Source organism: Thunnus thynnus, chromosome 22, assembly GCF_963924715.1.
Source record: "Thunnus thynnus chromosome 22, fThuThy2.1, whole genome shotgun sequence".
Taxonomy (NCBI): Eukaryota; Metazoa; Chordata; class Actinopteri; order Scombriformes; family Scombridae; genus Thunnus; species Thunnus thynnus.
The window spans coordinates 9,200,234-9,225,840 of NC_089538.1; the positions used below are offsets into that span (position 1 = coordinate 9,200,234).

A 25,607-nucleotide genomic window follows, 5' to 3' on the forward strand; every position below is an offset into this window, starting at 1 on the left:
AAATGTTAACAGAACAGCTTAATAAAGATTTTATTTGAAACAGAATAAAATATAAAAATCCATTAGAATATTTCATTTTAGTGGAATAAAAGAGGCATGTGGTAGGAGGATGATGTCAAGTCTTGACTCACGGATTGGTGATATGTAATCGTCACAAATTAGTGGTGCGATTAGGGTGTCCTGAAATTCACAAACAAAAACTGGTTCAGTGATATCGTCTCTCTATTCAAAGACGGGAGATTTCAGTTCATTTTTTGGTGTAAGATATCAACCTGTGTTTGCCGCAGGATCAGTCAGGAGGGTACTGGGTCGTCGGTATATGACTCCCTGTCTGGCTGGTAGGCTGGAAGACAGTTTGAGGATCTTGGAGCTTTTCTTGTTGTGGGCACTGCTTGGGTCCTTCAGCCAAATGTCATATAACCTTCCAGGAAGGACGGGTGAAATGATTTAAGGACAAATATCACTATGTTTTCTCTATACAGACCTGGCTGAGCCGATGAGACATGTTGAATCTATGAGAATTTCTTCTCTTGCAAACACAACAGGAGAATTATTGCTTTAATTAAAGATTAATTCATTCAAATTCATTTCTTCCCTCTATTCTGTCACCAAGCCTGTCTGAATCTTTACCCATGGGTCAGTGTTGTTATAACAAGGCTGGAAAATGACTTCATAAAGATATGCTGAAATTTGATTGCATATAGTATTTGCACACCAAAGTCTAGGCCCAATGCAAGCAGGCTGAATACCAGCCGATTTAATTTATGTCCTAGAAACTGATAATAAAGAATATTTCCATCTAAAATGTTCTTCCACAGTTAAACATTTTTTGAGGTGTTTAAAGGATATTAGCAGTAACAGGCAGGTAGAGGATGTCTGTCTCCGTGTGGATGATAATATCCTGGGAGATATACGTCTTCGGCTCAACCTCCCCTGCTTGGACTGCACACATAGCAAACAGCTGAACCTTCAGTTCAACCTGCAAACCTGCCGCCACCTAGAGAGACAGACAGACAGTATGCTGCAAAAGTATTTGGAGTAATACAAGAAATGAAACTTCAACATATTCCACTGATGATAAAATTGCTCAACTCTTTTTTTCTTGACGAAAACATTCAACAAGGGTGTCAATTATACTTAATATAAATTCAATGTTAGTGAACTTGGAATAAAAGCTCATTCAAGTCAAGTCAAACTTATTATAGCCCAATATCACAAAGTATGCCTCATAGGGCTGTACATATAATAAAACAGTAATTATCAATATAAGCAAAATGTATAAAAACGTATAAGTGAAATAAACTACATAAAAAGCATTATAAACAGAATGTTTTAAATATTTAAAAATATATAAAAGTAAAATGTGAGGTAAAAAGAAAAATATAAAAAGAACAATACACAATATGTACATAAGACTCCTGAACATTTATACATGGATGTGTAACATACAGTACATATACGTAACCTTGCACACATAGACTGAGTATAAGCTGGATAACCGTACTTTTAGTACTTAGCGCAGGCTAAGTGAGGTTGAAGGATGACGCGAAAAGATGTGTCTTGAGTTTGCTTTTAAATGAGTCAACTGAGCTAGCCTCTCAAATCTCAAGACCAGCATCTTGTGATCGTAGAGTCCTCGCAGGTACATGAGGAATGACTAGAGGTGATAAGTAGGATGGTGCAAGACCATGTAATATTTTACAAGTACAATTCTACAAAGTAGAGTCTTGAAGTCAGATCTAACATGTACAGGGAGCCAATGTAATGAAAAAAGAACAGAGGTAATATGATCAAATTTTCTAGTTTTAGTTGATATCCTAGCAGCAGTCCTTTGTACACGTTGTAATTTGCTAATAGTTGATTTAGGTAAGCAAGAGAAAAGTGTATTACAACAGTCAAGCCTAGATGAGACAAATGTATGAACAAGTGTTTCCGCATCAGCCATATAAAGAATGGGCTGAATCTTGGCAATATTTTGTAAGTGGAAATATGCAGTCTGTAATGTTGTCGATATGTTCTTCAAACGAGAGATTAGGGTCAAATGGGACACCAAGATTCCTAATACAAGGGCTTTGTGAAACTGTGGAACCAGCCATGTTCAGAGTGAGATCATAGAATTTGTTTCTAATCTACTTTGGCCCAAGAACTAGCATTTCAGTCTTAGCATTTAAAAAGGAAGAAGTTAGATGACATCCATTGTTTGATTTCTAATAGGCATTCTTCCAGTTTCACCAGCTGATGACTGGTGTCAGACTTGATGGAGATGTAAAGCTGACTATCATCTGCATAGAAATGTTAACCTAGTTTGTAGCGATTTATTAATGTACCAAGGGGCAACATGTAAATAGAGAAAATAATAGGAGCCAGCACAGATCCTTGTGGCACACCATAACTGATCTTCAGTTGGTCTGAGGAGCAGTTGTTGTATAAAACAAATAACCCCTTTACACCTTGCTTTAAAATGCGTTTTGGGTGATCGGATTGCAATCAAATAGTGCTTGACCACATGAAAGTACAGGTGTAACTGCGCTCAAGATGCACTGAGGATGGATTGTGGTCTGATCGGCCAAACCATCTCCGGAGGTGGTCAGGGATGCATTGTGACCACATTGAACACAAGTGTATATGCAATTGCATTGCATGCATGCACATACAACAACTATGTGGGCGGAAATACGTAATAGTGCGTGACTGTTCCAAACCAGTAAGGTAGCAGCCATTAGCCAGTTAGCGAGCTAAGCTACTAGCAAGAAAGCAATGGATATTCAAGACACTCGTGGTTGGATTCAAGATGAGACCAAGTGTCAGCTTCGTCCTCCGCTTCGAAAAGCAAGCAAAAGTCCATACAATAGTGCAGCTTCATGGATGGCTACCATCTTTTTTACTTTTTGGGACCCACACAAACGAGAAGAGGATGTGACGTTTGGTTGTTTGAGCTGGACACAGCGATTGAATCTCAATCGGATCTCAATGTGGACACTGGAGACACATACTATTTATACCAGGTGTAAATGTAATCAGGTTAAATCATATCTAGATACAATCTGGATACGAGACACATTTTAATGCAAGGTGTAAAGGGACTATAAGTGAGATCTGTCAGATAAATATGATCTAAACCAGGAGAGTAGTGCCAGTAGGACCAATATAACTTTCTAGGCACTCTAATAGAATGTGGTGATCAACCGTGTCGAATGCTGCACTGAGGTCTAGGAGCACCAATATTGAAACTGAGCCAGAGTCTGAAGCAAGTAGTAAATCATTTACCACTTTTGTCAGCGCTGTTTCTGTGCTGTGGAATTTCCTGAAGCCAGATTGATGAGGTTCATACACATTATTGAATGAGAAGTGATCTATGAGTTGCTGAGCCACTGCTTTTTCAAAGAGTCTTGAAAAGAACGGCAGATTTGTGATTGGTCTGTAGTTACTGATCAAATCAGGGCCCAGATTATGCTTTTTTAGAAGTGGCCCCTGTTTTAATAGATACAGGTGTAAGTCCACTAGTAAGAGAGCTGTTTATTATCTGTAGTAATAGTGGGCTGAGAATTGGAAAAAGGTCCTTAATAAACTTAGAGGGAATAGGATCAAGAAAACAGGTAGTGGGCTTGGAGGAAAATACCAGTGTGTTTCAAGGGAGATTATTTCAAAGTGGGTGAGTTTACTGGATGAAAACTGTTCAGATGTAATTGCTCTGTCTTGGGTGGGAGTTGAGTTTGCTGGTCCCAATATCGTGTGTGCAACTCTTGGTACATTTGCACTGATCCACATAACTAACTCTGGTGCTGTTTGTGTATTATGATCCTTTCACACTGGTATGACTCGATGAGAAAAAACATTTTGTAAATAAGCCTCAGTAAAGTACTTGTATTTTAGTGTACTCGCCGGCTGTGTCCGTAAACACAACATTAGTAGCTGACTGGACAGGACGTGCACAATGCATCCTGGTATATGTAGGCATGGCTCTACCGGCATGGCTCTGCCAGCAGGAAAACTGAGAATAACTCAGCTGTCTCAGTCAATATAGCATGCAATGAGGAATTTATTGCTTCAATTGACTAAATTTAACATCAATACTGATTGGACATCCACATGAAAAGTGGCAAAATATCCCTTTAAGAGACAGAGTGTCTCGATTGTACCAGGGGGACGGTTTTAGTCTAGTTTTTCAGGTAGACGGAGGGCTACTGAATTAAATGTGTCTAGCAGTGTGACATTGAAATTGTCAGTGAAATTGTTAAGGCAGCAGGACTGATCTATGGTGGTTACAGCCGACTTGAATTGCTCAGCAAGTTTACGAATGGTGGTTGAGTCAGTAGGATGGGTAGTGTAGGTTTCAGAGTGGCTAATACTATGCCTAGACGGCGTAGCCTTAAAAGTAAAGAAGTAATGATCTGAAAGGACAGGTAGATGTAGATGCTTGGTCTGAGAAAGACAAACCATGTGTCAAGACTAGGTCAAGCATGTGGTCATAGACTTGAGTGGGTACATTGACATGCTGTGTAAAATCAGTAGACTCTATGAGAGCTAAGAAGACTTTACCGAGTGGCATGGATTTGTCTTTAATATGGATATTAAAATCCCCCATAATTAAAAGACTGTCCATTCATGTCAGTATGTCATAAAGAAAGGTAGAAAACTGATAAAATTGTAGATAAGGTCCTGGTGGTCGATATAAAACTGCTATATAAAATGATTGTAACTTAAGAGTGCATAAGAAGTACCTCAAAGTACATAAAAACAGTGGTGTTGATTGGATTTAACATTAATGATCACAGTATATAGCAGCTATGCCCCAAGCTCTTCTTGATTCACGTGACACTTGTAAACTAGTGTAATTTGGAGGTGATGCCTCATTTAGGCTTACAAAATCATTTGGCTTTAGCCAGGTTTCACATAAGCCCATAAAATCAAGATTATGGTCATTTATCATGCCATGGATAAGCAGTAATTTAGTAAAAAGTGATCTAATGTTAATAAAGCCAATATTTAAAGTAACATTTTGCAAAATGGTAGGGGCTTAATGTGGATAATGTTTTGATTTTGAAAGTTGTAGTTCTTATGTTTAAGTGATAACAGGGATCTGTTATCACTGATTATGACAGGGATATGACTGTAGTTGTGGAGTAAATGGTTATACTGTGAGGATGTTCTGGGACTTGGCAGCTATCATTTGGGGTTTTATCATTTGAATGAGTGAAAGCAGGCCATGAGCCAGCAGGGCTCTCTCTATCAAGAGTGGGTGTGTTTAGAGTCAAGGCAAGGTTGTTAGGGTCATGCTGGGATGTGGGTCAGAAAGAGTTAAAAGCTATATAGTTGATCAAATTTGACACCACTTGCCTGGTCCCTTTCCAGTTTAGGTGTAAGCCATCAGTTTTATACAAATCATGCTCGATTCAAAAAGAGTCGAAATAGCTGATAAAACCATAACCTGTTGCTGTACAGAAATTTTGCAACCACTGATGGAGACTAAAAAAGACAGCTGAAATGTTCAGATCTGGTTGACATGGTAGGAATAGAACAAGATAGGAGATAGTGTTTGCCCAGGCTCTCAATAATTAATGTCAGTGATTCAGTGTCACGCTGGAGCTTGATTGATTGTCTGGACATGGCATCATTTGTTCCTGCATGCACTAGGACTGTGTGAACCAAAGGGTGAAGTTCAATCAGCTTGGTGAGAGTTCAATAAAATCCGCTATTTTGCCAGGCAGTAGGTTACGGCACCGGATAGGTCCACAAATCTGATAATGAGGTCATCTGTGACCAAAACCTTGTGCTTATTGTTTCCAGTGCTACTATACACTGAGAGTTTGGGTGGGAGCTGGTGATTATCAATCACTGTGCTAGCTATGTTAGCCATATTAGCATTTCTGGAGGAGGTGGTTTTGTGGTCAGACAGTAGTATGGAAAAGGAGATGTTGGCTGTACCAGCAACGTTTCCGGGTGCTAGGCGAGTGGCACCTTTTGGATGATGCTGTCGTTTGGCTTCGAGAGCATGAGAAAACAGGGAAGCTGGGTCATCGGTGACCTCAGCCAGAGGAGTAAAGTGGTTGAAGAGCTGAAGAGAGTTATCTTCTCCATTGGGACCATAGCGAGGAAGGGTAAGCCTCCTCCTGCCTTTCAGCACCGTTGCCCAGGAGGTGTAACTGGGAGTGGGGCTAGTGCCACCCCCTTGTGGTGTGAGTGCTGAGACCAATGGGGACTGACAGCCAGGCTGTTCTAGACAGGCTAACCTAGAAGAGAGCTCCATTTGTCACTGGAGAAGATCCATGATGAGAAGCTCAATGGATTGCAGCTCACTTTTTATGTATGTGATTGCTGCTGTCAGAGACATTCTTTGGGAGGAGACTTCAATCGGACAGTTGGAGAGAAAGGATCATTAAAGGAGGTAAGGAGATTTACTACCCATTTAGCTCACAGACTCACAGTCCTATTTTTAAGTCCTAATTCTAATATGGCTTTAAACATTTAATCATAACATGTTTTAAGACTTTTATACACACTAAACATCCAGATGGAAACTTACAGGCCCAGGAATGTAGATGACCCGCAGGCCTGTAGCAGGAGGGGGCTGTTTCACATGGAACCTGCAACAAGTAAGATCGAAATAAACCACAAATAGTTACAGGTCAAAGTTTTCCCTTTGGACTTGAAGGTGACCCACAAATTGCCTGCACCTCTTCACAGCATTCATGTCCTTCTGACATGCTAAAGGACATCTGAATCCAGTTGTAAGGCAACTGACAATGCCTTTTATTATATATGAAACCTACATTTGCCTATGCATTTAATCATCCATCCTTCCATTTATTCATTGTATGGTGTTTTACCTGCACGTGTCAACTCCCACATTCTTCATCACCACAGTAATGGCAGAGGAGTCGCCCTCCTGCAGTGTCCCAAAGTCAACACTGGACGGGAGGAGCTGGAAGCCCCTCACTATGACATTCGGATCAGTCAAAGAAATTGTTCGACACTTCCTCCTCACTGGCTCTTCCACTGACAGGAACTGGAATAGAGGATTAAGAGTGATGTATGTGAATGTGAAAAAGCAAGACAGCTTAAGTGTTTGAGAGAGAGAGATACAGAGACTAAAGCATATGTATATGTGGTACTTTAGGGCCACGGTTTTTCCACAGGTTATCCTGTGCAAAATGGGTCACATCACTGATCATCACTTCAAGATGTCATTTAGGTATACTTTTTACTATCCATGGAGAGCAAATCAAATGTATGAAAACTCCAGGGTACAACACAAACATTTCACGATGGCTTTTAGGGTAGTAAGTTATTTATCATACTTGATCAGTGGTAACTCATGTGTTTTCAATTGTTTTTACATAGAATAGTGTATTGCAGACTCATATTCTTATCAAAATGCATGTGTATGTTTGGGTACCTGTTGATTTGGTACGCTGCGGGGTTTAGAACTGAGGATAGAGGATGGTAGCCTGACTTTAGTCCGCCTGGGCTTACCAGTCACATCTAGCCGGACTGCCTTGCATTGCCCAGATGAGCCCCTCAGACTGCTTTCACCTGGCAAGGACACACATACAAAGACATCATCCACTCATATGCAGAATCCACCTAACCTGCGTCACATCCAGTCTGCAAAAAGTATTGAAATGAGACATATATGTTTTTGAGGATCATCCCCAACTTTACTTTAGTACTTTATCCAGTACTGTATGTCTTTGTATCATAGTATTAAGAAATGGGACGGGTTTAATGTGCTTTAAATAGAATTCAGAATATGTCCTCAAAACGTCCCTGTGATATTCAGTGTGGTTCCTGATTGATTATACTGTTGCACAGCCCTGAGCTTTGGTAATCAGAAAATAGATGTTTGAGATTAATTCTGCCCTTGCACCAGCATTTGACACCTTATTGGTGAGGTCACTGATTGGGGTATTGGTTTCATTACGACAGAGGGATTTAAGGAACGAACCAGCAGTCTGAGGCGTGGGGTTGGTGGGTCTCTTTTCAGGCATCTTGTCACTTCTTCCTGCATGACTGAGAGTAAAACACCAGTAAATCGAGCAGTCACAACAGCAAATGTAAACATATTTTAGATAATTTGGCAATTTATGATTCACAACAAATAATTTTTAAACAGAGGGAAAACATATTTCTTACAGGTTAATGGTAATAGGAGGTAATATTAAATCATCTTTTTCAGATTTGACTCAAAAAGCACTTTTATAGGTAGAATTCATGTAGACAGTGCACAACACATTCACATTAATTCACACCACACGATATACTATATATACTTATCATATGTGCAAATGATCAGATATTAAGCAATAGTTCATAACATCCTCTTCATTAATTACCTTGCTGATCGAGAGGGTGTCGGGTTCAAGGGTCGTGGGGCTGCAGTGACAAACAGAAATACAGTATATTATAAAGTATGCATGTAATTGAATGTTTTTATGCACTTCTCAAATTGCTTTAAAATTGATTTTTGTGTTTAGGTTTCAATTCAGTTGAATTCAACCTCAGTTTCTGCATAAAGGTAACCAATAGGACACCCAACAAGTTTCATCTTAACAGCTTGCAGTAAACAGACTGTATAATAATTTACTGTTCTCTTGTGGGGCATCTTTCGGGAAGGTCTCAGTATTGTCTGCCTTGGGGATTGGAGGGAGATGCATGGACAGTCTCCTCATGTCTGGTGTTTGGTGCTGTAGCAGGTTCTGGAAAACAAGCAACAGTGCTGTGTCTCTTATCGTACATCTGTGTTAGCTGCAAATTGCTCCATAATAACACCAGGACTAAAACAGTGACACACAACCTTCACAACCACTTGCTATACAGTATAGCACACTATGTAACATCATCATTATTTAGTAGCAATCAAATGATTAATAAATATTTAATACCAACATTTTTTGAAATACTCATTGCTTCAATAAACCACATTCAAGAATATTACATATCAGGATTTTCATTCATTTGACTCACATTGAGTCACTATATTTAAATATATTGTATATAGTACATTTAAGTGAACACATACGTTACCTGGTATAAGGGAATATTTTCTGGATGGAAATAAGGAACAACTATCTTCTTCCTTAGGGCCACTCTACAAGCCTTCTCCTCACATATCTCGTGTCTGAAGTACAGAGAAAATTACTGATGAAATGACAGCTACAAGTGCAAATTCAATTCATTAGTGGTTCCCATGTTCACCTATTATCTACCCTGCACCCTTCTTTCAGTAGCACTGCAAGTAGCGGCTGTAGATACAACACACAGAGAGTGATAAAATGTGTGGTAAAGAAATGTTTTACCTGTATTGTGTGAGTCTTTCTGTCCATTTTGACTCCTTTATATTAGCAAAACTGGATAGAAAAGGAGTATTTAAGATTATATAAAAACAATTTAAAACTGTTGAAAAAACCTGGAACTGTTTTTTTAGGGAGTGTTACATTATCTATTATACATATATATAATCTTTCCAACCTGTCACTAGCTGCTGTAGCTGTGTCCTCTGAAACGTCTGACTGCTCAGCTGGGGCTCCGACTCCTTGGCTGTACAGACTGGCTATGTCCACTGTGGATACACGCAGAGGAAATTAGAGGAAGTTTTCATTCCCCAAAGTGTTCTGACCTCTTCACATTAGACAAAAGCTTAATCACACATGCTACTCTACTCTATTTCACTTTCACTTAGCAAAACTAGGGAAATGGTCAAACGAAACCTACATGCTGCGAGAGGCAGTCACCCACCTGAAGTCCTCTTGTCAAAAGTGTGACTTTCATCCTCCTCCTCTGCAAAAGACTATAAAACACATCATTAATGATTTTATTATTATTGTTTGATATATTTGTGGCCATATTATCTGTTACATGTGTGTGCTGAGTGTGCTGACCAGGACCAGATTGAGCAGATCACTGGCATGGACGCTCTCCTCCTCAGTGCGAGGGTCTTTAACCATCACCTCTTCTGATCGCTGCTCCTTTTCCATTAAACTCTCAATGTATTCCTACAGTCAAAGACACATTTCAATGTCAGACTTCAGAAAAAAAAATTATCCATCCCCAGAAGTCATAATTTACAGTGAAATAAACAAACAAAAACAACTAGGATACATTTCAGGAGTCTGGTATTTGTTATTCTGTGTCATTTTAATGCACTTATTTTAGCAACAATATCCAAACAGCAATAATTTTAAGACAACCAAAAAACACAACAATGGCTATAACCATTTTTTAAGAAAAACTAAAAGATAACAGAAAAATAAAATCTAACTGAATGAATAGTGATCACAGGAATTGCTGTTTTACCTTCAACCGAGTGTCTACAGTATGTTTGAGCAGTGTGGTAAAGGGTCGGTGCTGGTACAGTTCCCTCATCTCCAGGACCTTAGGGCAGCTCCTGACAGGTTGATGTTGTGCTGCAGAAGCACCGGACCTCTCTCTCAGACTCAGACCTCGTCCCATTTCGGTACCAAACGGAGGACCTGGAGTCTTCTTCTGGAATAGAAAGAAGCACGGAGGGAGGAAAAAGTCAGTGTTTGGCTGTTGGTGTGTTGTTTACCTCTGTGTACATGTAGTGCATGTGTACCTGTACCTCTACTCTGGGGAAGTCATGCCAGCTGCGGTTTCTAAGGTTGGGAGGAGTGATGTCTGGGTTCTGTTTCCCTAGCAGCCACCTAGACCACACACTCTGATGGCTAGGCTTTAGGATGGTAATGCCAAACTCATCTGGAACAATGACAAAACTTTCTGGAGATTGAGATTGCTTCCTCTATTGCTCTTTTAATAGGAAATATAAGAACATGCACTCAAGAGTCAGTTAATCTACTTAAAAAAGAGGAAAAATATGATGCTTTCAACTAAAATTTGGCTAAATCACATAATCAATTGAACTGTTGTAATGGATTTATAAGACACTGAACAGTGTACCTTGTGTGTCTGGCAGTGGTTCCTTCAGCAGTGCTATAGTGGGGTCCGAGTATGCCTGGTAGAGCAGATCCTCTACTGTTTGAGAGCTCAGCAGTTCTGTGCCTGAGCCATCTTCATGTACCAGGAACAGCCTGGAGCACAACATGTGTTTTCAAAGTCTCTGTAATGTTGCCTTCTACAAAACCAATATAATGTTCCTGTTAAAGAATAATTTAGCTATTGTCTATTTGGCAGTCATATCTCACTGAGGTATTGAATGTACATATGTATGGAAGCCTACCTGGGACAATGTTCTCTGAGTTTGTCATGAAGCCTGGCCACTTCTCTGTCTTCTTCCTCCTCCTCTGCATCATGTTTCAGTGTGCTTGGAGCCGGGCTGAAGTTCAGCACTGATATCTGCCCATCTTCCAACACCTGCAACACATGAAAAAGCACACACACACACACACACACACACACACACACACACACACACACACACACACACACACACACACACACACACACACACACACACACACACACACACACACACACACACACACACACACACACACACACACACACACACACAGGTCTGAGAATGAAGAGGCAGATTAACTTTGGCACTGATGTTTTTTTCTTCACAATGACGTTTTCTTTTCGCATTTGCAAAACTGTCTCAGCACTTCTCCTGTGCCCTTGAATTAGTTGTCGAATTCTTAAAATAGAAACTTAACCTCATAAGACATCAACCTTGTAACTGACCAGGGTTTTCATTACTACAGAGGCAGTGAAGCACAGGGAGAGTGAGAAGGCTCTGCAGTCTAATTTGCTGAAATGAATGGAGTCTTGTAGGCGGATTCGTGATGGATTTACATATATTTGCAGTTTGTCATACTTTCCAGCACAGAAAAAAAGATGAATACGACGGACTGTAAATTCTTGCTGTCTTTCAGTGCAAGCCACTTTCAAACACTTGTGTGACAACATCAAGCCGTTCTCTTATAATTCTGCTGACTGACCTGGAAGTGGTTCCCATCGGGGTCTGTAATGTCACAGGCCACCTTGTCTGTGTGACTCATTGTGTAACTTCCTGGTTGGTTAGTGTGGGTGCCACCCTTCGGGCTGGGGGTTACAAGGGGGTCGGCCGAGTACACGCACTTCCCGTCACTTTGGATCTGCAGTAGCCCCACACTGGATGGGAACACCTTGGACAGAGGTACACACACAAACATGTCAGTAAAAAGACAAATATGTGTATTTAGCTATGAACCTCTTCAAGAGTCAAAGAATAAACATGCACACAAAAAGTCACTAGTGGTATAATCAAGAGTGACACATTAAAATCCTACATATAGTAACTTTAAACGTAGATGTAATATATGGCATAAACCACCCACCTGATAGGCTCCATTGTTATTCCCAGTGATGACAGTTCCATCTGCCAAGAAGACGTGAGCGGTGTGTTGCTCTGGGTACATCACCACAGTGGCGTAGCCCTCCTTCTCCACCAAAATCACCCGCTCTTTGCTTGACACACTCCCCTTATCACTCTCACATGCGCTACTCTTACCATTCTCAGCCACAGTCTCTTCAGCAAACACACTCTCCTCCCCATTCTTATACACACTACTTTCAGCACTCTCCCTTTCATTGCACATATTCTCACACTCACTCAGCTTTGTACAAACATGTCCAGCATCCTCCTTGTCGCATATGTTCCCTACACTGTCTCTGCTAATCTCTTCTCCATTTGCAAAAGTATCCTGAATATGCATGTCCTCATTAATGCTCTCCGCACAGCGTGTGACGCACACACACTCTGTGCAGCCACACGCACATTCAGAAGTTGATTTAAGGGTCACGCTCTCAGGCTGCTGCCCTGGAAAGGTGACAGACACAGGGACTCAGGTCAGGTACACATTGTACTTGATTTAAAAGTGAAGTGCATGTTAATCTGACTGATGTATGTGTATGCGCGGCAGTTTCTGGGTGCAGGTGTGATTGGCTGGTTGCTGTGTGTGAACATGAGCCAAGTGTTTTCTACTCGTGTGTATGCACTGCATGTTCGTCACCTGTGTGCAGCAGTATGTGTGGCGGTGTGTTTGGTGGTCTGTCTTGGTAGAGCCTGGTGATCCTGGTTCCGTCTGCGTGTTCGACACTTAGAGATCCATCTGGGTTCTGGACCGACACCACCAGATCCTCCCGGCTCAGCATCACCTGACACAACACACATCAAGCCGGAGAGGTCAAAAAATTTGAAATGAAACAAGGAAAAACATTGAAATATCATTGTCAGATTAATAGTGATTCTTTGAAAAAAAAACCCCACTATGGTAGAAATATCTGGCAACCCGTGTAGTACCAGAAGTAATACAGCACTCTTACCTCATGGGTGATGGGGTCTGTAGCCTTGAAGGCGAGAAGAGAGGTGGTTGGTAAGTGTTTGTGTGTGGTCCCAACAGTGCAGATGCGAGCCCCAGAGGGAATCGTTGTTAACCAACACCCTCTCTGAGTATCAGACTCCTTCTCTGAGCTCTGTTCTGTATAGACACATCCAAAACATACTAAGACAGCGTGTATCAATGAAAAATGTACTTAATTATCCTCCTCGAAAGGGGCCAAATAAAGCTCATTAGATAGTGAAGGAAATATTGTGCTGTAGACGAACCTTTCTTGTTGTCCTCAGTTTCTTCAGCGGTGTTTTCCTCCTCAACCTCGGAGTCAGGCACCCACACTGGACCAGAATCCTGGCTGAAACTGACTGAGCTGTCAGCAAATAGCACCTGCAGTAAACACACATGCAGCTAATGATTTGTGGCCTGTGGGTATGTTATATATTATATAGTGTGAAGAGTTAGTCACCAAATTCACAACTTGTCATTAATATGTGAACATCTGTGTACAGTATATTTACCTCTGTAGAGCCGTCTCTCATGTATCGGATCACAGCTCCCTGGCTGGTGACAGTGCGGGACAGTTCTTTGGAGAGAGAGGGGTCCTGAAGTTGCCCCACGTCTCCCTGACCATGAAGAGGAAAGCTCTGTCTCACTAACATACCCTGCTCCTCTGAAGACACTCCTGGACACAAACACACAAACACACACAGATTATGTGATTCTGTGACTTGTGATTAAATATACTGTATGTGTGGAGTCAGACTTCTTCTTCTCTGCAGCTAGACTCTTTTGCAGACATCAAACAAAATGACAACAGATGAGTGTCTATGTCCATCATCTATAACTGATGTGACAGTTTATGAGTAGTGTTGATGTACCACTGTCATTGCAGGGATACAATTTGGTGACTGGAGCTCTTTCAGTTGATTGTTTTTCCACACTTCATAGTACACAAGCCATTTTGTAAAACTACACTTCTGAGGATACACACATCTGTGTATGAGTGTATATACAGCACCAGTCAAAAGTTTGGACACACCTTCCCATTCACTTGAATGAGAAAGTGTGTCCAAACTTTTGACTGTTATTGCATACATTCCCAAGAAAGTGCATCACTCACCTTGTGTATCCTCTCGCAGAAATTGCAGCAGTAGGCCATTAGGGACAGACAGGTTGAGACCGTTGAACGGACTTGATGGCGTTTCTGGCTGACCTTCACATACCTTAGACTACACACAATAACAGACAAGCAATGAGTAACGAACAACGAGTCACATAAGCACAAATCTACATGGTTTATACTATTATAATGTGGTTTGAGTGTGTTTGAAACCTGGAACTCTGGAGGTCTCATCTGACTGGTTGGGGTGTGTGTCTTGGAGGGAGATAAATCCAGGTCTCTTCCCTTGGAGCGTTGGGTGGAGGAGGAGAGGGGGTTGGGGACAAGGGTGGAGGTCTCTTGAGCCCTTGTTTCGTTTTCCTGGGGACTCGCTAGAAACACCCCCAAACAGAAACACTGTTAAGACTACCCATGATGTAAAGAAAATTCAAACTTTTATACTCAAAACAAAATAAAATGAATCTTTGGAACACTGAGGTTAAGGACCAGTCTATAAGCAGATGCAATCAACTTTTACATGAATATGAATTTAAACTTCACAAACTGAAAAGGTTTATGTGTTCTGAGTGTGACACCTCTGCATTCTCCTGTGGATCCGTAAAAACTGTATGAGAGGTGGATTCCGTTATCTAGCACTGCAGAGAGGGAACCCTGCTTCACTCTTTTCATCTCCACAGGCTCTGCCACTGGAATGCACACAGACAGACACACACACAGATCATGGTGGTTTGTTCTTCATTATTATTAACTAATATACATTAAATTTTCACAATGATGCATAAAAAAAATCCTAAGATTACAAAACAGACAGCTATCTGTCATGTCTCTGGACTCAGGGTACTATTTAATATCTATTATGTGATCAGCACCTTTCAAATCTTCTTTCTTGTCATTGTTTATGTCTTGAGGCTGAAGGGGAGTTCTTGCTGCATCGACAACTTGGTTGATGTGTGTGTAGAAATGATGCCCATCTTTCTTCACAGTCACTTTCATCAGGCTGGAACCTGGAGAGAAAATGGTACAAAATATTTTTTTGCACGTGAGCAGGTAGAAAATCACCCAGAGTGCCTGCCACCACTACTAGAGAGTCAGTAAAGAACAGCTGGGTTGTTTTTCATAAAGGAAGCTTCACTTTAGGATCTTTTTGTTCCACAGTATTGCTTTATAAACTACAGAGTACAGAAAATAATATTATGCTTCTACACTGCACAAAATGCTTTATTACACAAACATAGAGAGACATAATGTACTGTAGTTTTCTGTAGTGACCTCATACCATGATGTTTTCTGAATCAGAGAGGATTTTATTTTGTTTGGATGAAGGCATTTTCAATGTGTTTTAAAAGCACTTGGAACATTTTCTACAACCTCACCTTCAACATAGCGAACATTCTCCACAGTGATCTGTCCTCCATCTGAGGGGAAAAGATACTGGAGACGACCTGATACATGGATCAACCTTCCATCCATACTGTAGCCTGTGAAACCCTACGAATCACACACACACAGAGCCATACACGCACAGTGATGTATTACTTATGAGCAACTTCCTTTGATTGAAGTAGGTGTTGATCTGCAATGGTGGTATCAGAAACATGACAATACTTATCATCTACAATCTATGATCTGTGCTTTGTTTTCTAATGCAAACATAAACACAGTTAATTAATGATTTTGTGTGTGTGCCCTCACATTGAAGGGTTCCTCTTTGTTTTCCTCCACAGCTGCAGTAGTGATGGACTCCGTAGGAGTCTTGGCTGAGCTGCCTGCTGTCTCTGCCCTGCTCTTCTTGCCACTTGAAACAGTCTTTTGACTTTTCTTGGTATCAGCCTCCTCCTTCTGCTGCTTGCCTTTCGGTGTATTCTCTTTCTTAGATTTCTTGACCGTCTCCTCCTCCTTTAGCTGCTCCTGCTCCAGCTTCCAGGCCTGTAACATCATGCACACAGTAATATAAATTGCAGTCAAAGTGTGAGAGACTACAAAGTCATGCCTATGCTTTGGAGACTTCAGAAGAGGTCAGTCTGGCCCTATTTTATTTTTTAGCAGATAATAGATCATCTAAACACTTCTTTTCAAAGAAAATGATTCTGTGTTGGTTATTACTGACTTTAAGGGAGTCTTTTCTGATGATGGGCTCCAGAGTGTCCTCCTCCTTTGCAGAATCTGTAGCCTCTTCATCTAGTCCAGGAACAAAACAAACATCCTATTTGTAAGATAAGATAAGACTTTATTGATCCCCAGAGGGGAAATTTGCATGTTACAGCAGTGCAGGAAACAATCTAGTGAGGCAGGAAACAGATAAGAACTTTGAGTAAGAGGACCTAAGAGTATGGTGGTAAGTATAGTCTCAACATCAGAGCCGTTTGTTGACAAGCTACAGTACCTTTTGGAGACTCAGCAGGGCTCAGACTTTTGAGTTGTATTGCTTCTCTCTTTGTCTCTTCTTCTCTTGTCCAATCTGAAATGGTGTCTGCCACATGCTCCAAGTACTTCCTATCCAAAAATATAATGGAGTTTTAAAAGTCTATGTCACACTCCACATGTGCACTACTTTATTAGTCAGGAGATGTAGACTACTGATTGGTAAAATGACAAATGTATACTCCTGAGTGGTGCACTGAGAGGGTTCACACAATGAAAAGCAAAAAGCATATTACTATTCATGTCCTGTGAAAAGAAAACACCTGAAAATAAGAACATGCTCTCTGACCTGAACTTGACATCAGTGTGAAGGGCTACCTCCCAGAACTCTTTGCACTGGCGATGAGGACCCATTGGATTGTGACAAAAGATGTACAGGGTGTTGTTATGGCTTCCTCTGAAGGTGTCCAGGCAGCGATATTCTTCTGAGGCTAACTGGAGTACCTTCACATAACGAAAAACATGTTTTTTTCTGTGTTAAATTGTACAAACGTGAAATCTGTTTGAGGGGTTTCAGTCCAACAATTCATGTTTTTAGCTGAGATAAACATGGTGTTTTAACTGTATCAGTTTTTAATTATATTATTAATTTTTTATGTCTTAAAATGCATGAAGCACATTTTAAGTTTTTTCAAAACACATGGGGTGTGTGTTTTTTCCTAAATTCCTGTTGCTACAGTGTATAAACTTAGTGTGTGTTGTTTATTCTGTAATTGAGTCCTATGCTCAACTCAAACACTTTTCCTATTAAAAGCCTCCCAGCATAGAGAACTTAGCATTTAATGTGAAGTAACTGCGAAATGTCTAATCTGGTAGCTGTGGAGGTGATTTATCATACATTTGATAACACATATTTATAACATATTTAACAACACACATAAGGTGGGCAACACACACAGAGGGGTACCACTTAATGGTCACACCAAAAAAACTCTGAAAGACAAGATAGGTCACCTGTGGGAAGATGGTAGCATCGTGGTGTTCAGCATAGTGCCAGTCGAACAGAGATCTCAGCCTACAACTTTGAATGTCAGATAAGTCCAGCTGGACAAACACTCTCCCACTGATATGCTGGTAAAAAAAACATGAAAACATAAAACATTATTGGGAGCTAAATCAGACCAAATGCTCATTATTCTATTACTATAACATATAAAAAAATGAAGGTATGACAGCAATAAGAAGATATAAACAATACCTGTGTGTTACCAGGGTCTTCAGTGAGAAATGTGGGACCTATAATTGAAAAAATAAATCATGAGGTATAACATGACAGAGGTGATGGAGGAGAAACTCGACATACGTTCTATGAAACATTCATTTGGTTATTGCAAAATGCTGGTGCCTCATGTAAATAAAAGTGGCATATACCCTTCATTTCAACTGTGGTCTGAAATACACAAATAAGACATGTTAAAATATGGAAGCCGATGTTACAATGTCACAGTGCCTGATTTGACCAACGAAGGTTGCAGACCTTTTGTCTTTAGGTTATGAAGCTGCTGTTTAGCGTAGGACAGCGGGTTGTCCCAGGGGTTTGTTGTAGGTGCCTGTTGTTGTGCTGGTTCCAGTGCTCCCAGTGGTCTAGTAGCATTCAGTAATATACCATGCTGATCCAGCCTGGTCAGTGGCATACTCTCAAACACGCTCTGATGAAACAAACGCTCCACCTCCGGCCATGACACAACATCTGCATGATATCATTACATTAAAATGTAAGTTTTATCCCAAGAAAAACAGGCTGGCCAATATCTTACTCTCAGTAATTCCCTTTTTGCATCAATACAGTGAAACACAATACAAAAAGTTACGTTAATAAACAACAGTCATGAGTATACTGAGCTGAGGTGGGTGCCTCTGACATGTAACTCTAACCATCTGTGCAATAGTGTTGTAGCTGCTGTTTGATTGCCATCCAGCAGGAGTTGCTGTTTCTCTGCTGAGCTGCAGAGTGGACCAGCTCCCACACTGGAGACAGCTTCATCATGGATGTCTCCACTTCTGCTGGATCAAAACCCTGGACCGCCTAAAAGGAAGAAATGCACATACTCTCACAAACAATCAGTAGATAAACACATTTCTGGCCAAAGATGAAAGTAGGGACAGTGTACAGTTGATATTCTTTTGTCTAATTCATGTTTTTGAACCAAAATGACAAATTCCACATGGACAGTAAAAAAAGAATAAATTATGCGCATTTTTACAAAATCTACTTACACTTATGTCCCTTAAACGCAGAGCCCTTTCATCATGATGTCTGATAACCAGAGGGTGCTCAGGCCTCTTCTGAGTCTCCTCTGCTCCAAACTTCTCAACAAGCCTCTAACACAGAAGAAGAAGAAGATTTAACAATTTCACTAAAAAATGCAGAACTCTCTCTCACACACACACAACCCCAGCTGACTTTAGAAGAGTCAGAGAATTTCAGAAATGTAAATGTTGAATGTTTCTGTTGTAATCCATTAATCATTGTAGGGAAATTCTAAGGAAGATCAGAAAAGAAAAGCCAGATTCAAGGATATCACATCCACATTCACCAGGAACCAGTGTTCCCTATAAGCTGATTCTTTTATTATTTATCACACAAACAAAACAGTAACACTGATGCTAACAGTGAGATACATAACTTAATTTGTAGCAGTTTTATGTACTGTACAGTACACACTTACTCTGCTGTGTGTGTGTTTGTGTGTGTGTGTGTGTGCATATTAGCTGCACTCTGATGTGATTATAGCACCATCTACTGGACTTTATTGGAAATATTTGTGGCCTCACTTCTCTTTTGCAATATTTGTAGTTATTGTGCTAGTACACAGTAGAAATCAGATTTCTCTTCACAATATAGTTCAAGTTTTTTTTTAAAGTAGACGGTTCAAATTGCAAAAGAGCATAGAGAGGGGTTCTTAATGTTTTCTTAAAGGGAATTTAATCACTGAAACACATGTCTCATGTTTAAAGATCATATTCATTAAACTCCTTGTGGTGTAAAACAGTCCTAGGGTTGTATGATGCCTGAGGTAAGGGTTAAAACGGAAAATGCAAGTTTCAGTTTGCTAATTGTCATATATACAGTCATTTTAATACAAAATGTTTTGTTTGGTAACACTGAAAAATCATTAGTAATACAAAAAGAGGTCGTGAAAGACAAGACCACATTTCCTCTCACACGTTTTCCCTCTGCTCACAAAAGCAAGTATTTCACCCTCCCCCGCCTACGTCACATCTCAGCCTACCCTACTCTCTGCGTGCTGCAGCGACTACGCTCATGTGACTCTGAAGCTGGTTGTGATTGGTTGTCCTGGGCTTGGGACTGCCCTTGCTCACTGATATACAAACCATTCATGTCTCACAGACCCTCCTGCTTAAAAGAATGTGCTGCATTGGCCGGGAATCGAACCCGGGCCTCCCGCGTGGCAGGCGAGAATTCTACCACTGAACCACCAATGCTGCATGTGTAGAAATCAGTGCTTTATACATTTTTGTCATTTTTCTAAGGACACAGTGAAAACTGAATTTTATGTCTTCCGTTACATACACAGCACATGCTGGACTGTACATTTCTCACAGTGTTTTGGTGTATGTACCTCCTTGTCTCCTTCACTCTGTACTGTAGTCAACAAGCTGTGTAACATGCGGCTCCTCTCCTCTTCTGTGTGCACCAGAGGCAGGAAGCTTTGGAGCATGTAGCTGACCAGCTGATGGTCTAACCAGGGACCATTATGAGGCTCTGACTCATCAGCCACATGGGACGGAACAGAGATAGATTGCTCAGCGGAAACCACCACCTAGACACACAAACACACAGATATGTATGATAAGTAAGGCTACACTTTGCAGGATTTTAAGTAAAAATTCACTGGTCTTATCAGCCTAATGCACAAATGTGCTGCAACAGAGAACCATTTCCATCCCATTCTTTAAAATTAATACATGACAAAGTAATTCATTAACATCTCACTAACATCATGTGACATCTGGGTATTGCGCCTCTTAATACAATATATTTAGTCAGTCCTTATATCAGTCACAAAAACATTCATCTGCTGATGATATATATCTCACAAAGTGTTGACCTCACACATAGGTAATGAAACTGAAAAGACTACACACGCACTCACAATACACACAAACACACATGTACAGACCTGCTCCAGCATACAGTGCAAGATAAGGGGCACCGAACAGGCTTCAGGTGGAACCAGGTCCAGAAGGTTGCTATAGTAACGCATGTCCACATCTGTAGAGAGGGGAGGCTGCACCGTCTCTGTCCACGAAGAAGAGACAATAGAAAAGAAAGAAGGCTAGGTTGTCATTCCAGTGTGATGTTTTAATTAAAACACAAAAAGGCCCAAAATATACGAGGAAGCACTATTAAAGAGAAAGTTTTTACCTTGGTCTGGTGGGCTCTCCTCCCGCATCGACTTCTTTTTGGAGCGTGGAGTCATGGGGGGAGGGGTTGGTACAACCTGGCAAAAAAAACACAAAAAAACACGTAACAGGGGATATGGTTTAAAATACTGAAAGTACTCATCCAGTCAATTACTGTTAACTGGGAAAATTGTTCCTTAGTGTCAGCTAATGTTGTAGGATATCTCATAATATTTCATGCTGTCAGAAAATGAAAATACACTTGGCTCAATAGCAACAGCAATGGTTTATAAGAGCAGCTGTATTTGAGTAACTCAGTTTTTAATAACACTGTGCATGCCCAGTGTGAATACTCTGAATCTCTGGAGTTGCATGCAAGTGTGTACGTGTACCTCTGCAGGCTGTGGATCAAACTCGACAACAGCGGGTACAGCGATGAGTCTGATGCTGTTTTGGTAATGCTGATGCTGCCTGCGCCAGTCCAGACAGTCATAGATAAGATTGGCCACACCCTCGAAGATTCTGCTTCCCAACTCAAGCTGAACACACAGTGCACCCATAAACAAATACAAATAATTAGAAAAATAGTAATAATTTTAAGTCTAAGGCAATGAGTAGCAAACATAACAAAGCAGAGAGAGTGACAAAGACAGACAAAAAGGAACAGCAAAAGTTTAAACAAAAAGTACAAACGGCAGAAAAGTTGATAATCTGCAATATTCTAGACAAAAAGCCAAAACATATCTGTCAACCCAACTCACCACAGCCTCGGGATCCTGTGTGTGGAAGGGAGGTATGAGATCTGGGACAGTGTAACTGAGCTGAGCCACATCGTGGAGCTTAGAGTCCGGTGGTCCGCTGTCCAAAACTGGTCTCAGACCTGACCAGAACAGATCCAGCTTCCTGGTCTGTGCAGGCAGCTCTCCACTACCCTGAACCTCTGCTTATGGCACACACAAGATAAATTATATCATCTGTTCTTATTAAATAAAGAATGAGATAAGCAAATAGTGAAGGCCCTTCACCTGTATCCAAATCTGAAGAGGCTTGCTGACTCTTCTCGTTGCCCTCACAGGTTTGTTGTTCCTGCTGCCCCTCAGATATTTGTGAGTACTCTGAACTCAACTCAATGACATTGGACACATGGACACCCAAGGCATCAAGTGCCCCGATCAGGCGGGGCTGGTAGAAGCCCAGCAACAGGATGTAGTGTAGAGGACCATCATCTGGCTCATCATCTTTGCCCACACACAAACACACAAATTAATCCATTACTGTATCTCTAACTTCTCTCTCTTGTACACAAACACATCACCACTACCATTCGCTACACATACATGCTCAACTCATTGGAAAATGGTATTACATATAGCAGTGATACAGTCAAGCTAAACTGGGGTGGACAAAATGAGTTCCATCACCTACAGTTGGTTTACCTATGTACGTTGGCGGCTCAACATCATCCCTGCGTTTGAGTTTAGTCTTCTTGGGAGGTCCCACAGGTGAAGGAGGATTCTTTGCCTTTTTGTCAGAGCCCTTGGCGCCTCCTTTGTCCTTGCTGGCAGAGACAGGAGGGGCCTTTGCATTTTTCTCCTCAGCCTTAAACAGAAATAGACAAAAGTGACACCAAATTTTGACACCACTGAACAGTTTCTAAACTGACCCACAGCTAATAATGTTCTAGATTGCTTCGCTGTTTTTTCCTGCTAAAAATAAAGAATGAATGAAATAAAAGTGCAGAAAAATTAGCCCAGAGAAACATCTCATAAAATCTTGTCTGTTCAACTCTTGTCTGCAAAAATGGTCATGATTCTAACAAAATTGCTGCTGTAACTTGAGTGCAAATCCACTCCAGTTCCACACTGTTACTAAATTTTAAGAGAATCATTAACGTAGAATCACACAAATGAAAAAACACTCACGTGCTCTGCTTCTCTCCTCTGCTGGTCATTGTCTTTAATCTGTAGCAGCTGGAACTTCACTATTTTTGCCATCAGATCACAGGGAATCTCCTCTCCTGCATCCAGCAGCACCTTAGCAGGCTCTGTAACCTTCACACACACACACACACACACACACACACACACACACACACACACACACACAAACACAAACACAAGACACAGTGATAATAGAGCAAAGCCAGCACACAAACACACATGCAAACACAAGGGTTCTATTAGACAACCCAAAGACACTGGTGCACTGAAACGCACAACCTGTTAAAAACATTCATTCTCTACTATACTGTCTGAAACATCCCATTCTTACCTCATAGTACACAGGGACATTGTCAGGTTTTTTAGCTTTAGGATTCCCCAGTTCATGGATCTGTAATGAAGAAGGACAGGAAAAAGTTTTCATTTGCCACCATCATTTCTGGAACCAATCTGAGTATATGTTACCTCATTAACTAGATCAGCTGATGGCCAAATACAGTAGACAGAGGTTACAGAGTGAAAACCACTTAATGAAATAAAGAGCCCACACATGTTTATTTCATATGATTAATAATTATGAACTACATCAAACTACATTTTTAGCAGTTTAAATACAGCACTGATCTGAACAGATGTTGTCTAGCATTATGGAAATATAGGAAACATTATTAATAAAACAATTAAAGCCAAAATTAAGAATACCTTAGTCAGGGTGCTGTCCCAGGTCACCGCGGTGAAAAGTTTGCGTTGTGGCTGCTGTACTGCCAGGGCCAGAGCCCGGATCAGTTCCTCGTCTTCTGGACTCCTTCCAGCCACCAAACACACACAGGCTTGCCAGGAGTCCTGGAAAAGGGCATTAGGATACAACATCATTATACACGCACATCCAAGCCAACAGCTACAAGTTGCACAGATTGATTTCACATCACGTTTCTCTCACACAAGTGTCCATTAACGTTAATTGACAGGTGTTAAGCAAACAGCTCAGGTACGCTGTGCATAATATGATTTCAACTGATGATTGGAGAAAGCTAAATGCAAGTTACCAACAGAAGCTGCAACGCCGCAGTGCAACAATCTAGCGAGTTAAAGTCCAGTGTGTAGAAATTAGTGGCATCTGACAGTTAGCAGAACGGACTTGGCTCAAATGGAATATAATATTCATAAGTATGTTTTAATTGGTGTATACTCTCCTGAAAATAAGAATCGTTGTGTTTTCGTTAGCTTAGAATGAGCCCTTTAAGTCTACTTAAGGAGCGGGTCCTCTTCAGGTCGGTCCTCTTCCATTGAGGCCGCCATATTGCACCGCCATGTTTCTACAGAAGCCCAAAACGGACAAACCAAACACTGGCTCTAGAGAGCGCCTTTCGTGTTTTTCGCGAGTTACGCGGTGGGGAATAGTGGGGGAGGCGATTTCTTTTCCTAGGATGGCGAAGTCAAGACCCACCCTCCTCTGCCTCTGATTGGATAACCCTGATATTCTTACCCTAACCCTAACCAATCTCACTCATCATACCTAAACCTAACCAACCCAACCAACGAAGGCAACGAGTACTAGACAATCAGTGGCAGAACAGGGCGGGTCATGACCTTGCCATCCTAGGAATTGCAATCTGCATCCTCACCGCTAGATGCCACTGGTCCTTTAATGTGAATAACTATAATAAGGTTAAAATATGACCTCCGTGTAGACCCCTGTAATGTGTGCCTCACTGCTGAATTGAGGTTACATTTTGTTGAACCTAGAGTTCTACCTGACAGGTAAAAGTTGGTCAAGTACTGTGTGCCAGGTAACTTGTTAAAGCACTGGCGGTTACAGTTTCAGTGGTAAAAAGAGAAACGCTTTAAACATATAATTTATCAAAACAACAAAAGAAGGTGGTCGAAACGTAACAAACCTCTTCAAACTGTGCCTTGGTGAGACCAGTCTCCCAATTCTTGTTGGCAACCGCGGCTCCAGCTGTGTTGGACTTTTTGGCTGAGCCCTTTTTAGCTGCCTTAGGTGGCATTTTCACTCAGTGACGGTTATTTAGATGTAAAAGAACATAAAATAGAGATAACAGTCATATTATTTTCTTGACTAAAATCAAATGAGTGAAAAGCACTGAGAGTTAACGGTAAATTTCCCCCGCTAGCGTCGTCTGGTGCTTGTGTTGCCACTAGCAACGGTAGGACTCCTTTTTCTTCTTCTTTAGTGTTTATTGGCGGTTGGCATACCAGTTTAGAGGTGCATTATCGCCACTAACTGGACTGGAGTGTGGAACAAGAGATTACGCAGGAACTGGAAAAAACCTCTAGATTATTTTAGCTAAATAATTTTCTTTTAAAAACTTAATAATATTACAGTATATCTTACCTGCTGCTTTCCCCAAGGAACCTGATAGTGAAAAGTCATGGTGTTTTGCCTTCCTTAGTGCTGAAGAAGGTGATGGCAACCATAGGAAACTAGTGTCAAAACACACT

General features: G+C 41.0%; 1 protein-coding gene and 1 non-coding gene across 2 annotated transcripts; both read right to left on the reverse strand.

The window, feature by feature from the left end:
- Positions 1-5: 5 nt before the first annotated feature.
- On the reverse strand, positions 6-25,319 carry spag17 (sperm associated antigen 17). The gene is made up of 48 exons (XM_067579035.1): positions 25,043-25,319; positions 23,847-23,987; positions 23,476-23,535; positions 23,127-23,255; positions 22,641-22,803; positions 22,230-22,442; positions 21,966-22,144; positions 21,597-21,743; positions 21,227-21,302; positions 20,982-21,100; positions 20,421-20,621; positions 19,054-19,158; positions 18,712-18,862; positions 18,314-18,526; positions 18,035-18,072; positions 17,791-17,907; positions 17,126-17,280; positions 16,799-16,908; positions 16,523-16,593; positions 16,108-16,341; positions 15,789-15,903; positions 15,285-15,419; positions 14,991-15,101; positions 14,629-14,786; positions 14,416-14,524; positions 13,814-13,977; positions 13,568-13,682; positions 13,285-13,439; positions 12,972-13,116; positions 12,297-12,778; positions 11,919-12,104; positions 11,195-11,328; positions 10,915-11,045; positions 10,580-10,713; positions 10,294-10,482; positions 9,879-9,992; positions 9,736-9,787; positions 9,469-9,559; positions 9,297-9,347; positions 9,025-9,118; positions 8,585-8,696; positions 8,334-8,373; positions 7,946-8,010; positions 7,397-7,533; positions 6,828-7,006; positions 6,524-6,584; positions 273-997; positions 6-180 (listed from the first exon to the last, which is right to left on the reverse strand). The coding sequence occupies exons 1-47, from the start codon at positions 25,151-25,153 to the stop codon at positions 839-841; spliced, it is 6,351 nt and encodes a 2,116-aa protein (XP_067435136.1). The 5' UTR covers positions 25,154-25,319; the 3' UTR covers positions 6-180; positions 273-838.
- On the reverse strand, positions 20,213-20,283 carry trnag-gcc (transfer RNA glycine (anticodon GCC)). The gene has a single exon. It is a non-coding gene; the product is annotated as a tRNA-Gly (tRNA).
- Positions 25,320-25,607: the final 288 nt, after the last annotated feature.

What these genes read in the sequence shown, in the direction of transcription:
- spag17 (XM_067579035.1), bottom strand. Translation starts at nt 25,153, where the DNA reads ATGCCACCTAAGGCAGCTAAAAAGGGCTCAGCCAAAAAGTCCAACACA. An exon ending in CCCTGCTGAGTCTCCAAAAG is followed by an intron (nt 16,594 to 16,798) that starts GTACTGTAGCTT and finishes TTCCTGGACTAG; the next exon opens with ATGAAGAGGCTACAGATTCT. An exon ending in TCATCTACATTCCTGGGCCT is followed by an intron (nt 998 to 6,523) that starts GTAAGTTTCCAT and finishes CTGTCTCTCTAG; the next exon opens with GTGGCGGCAGGTTTGCAGGT.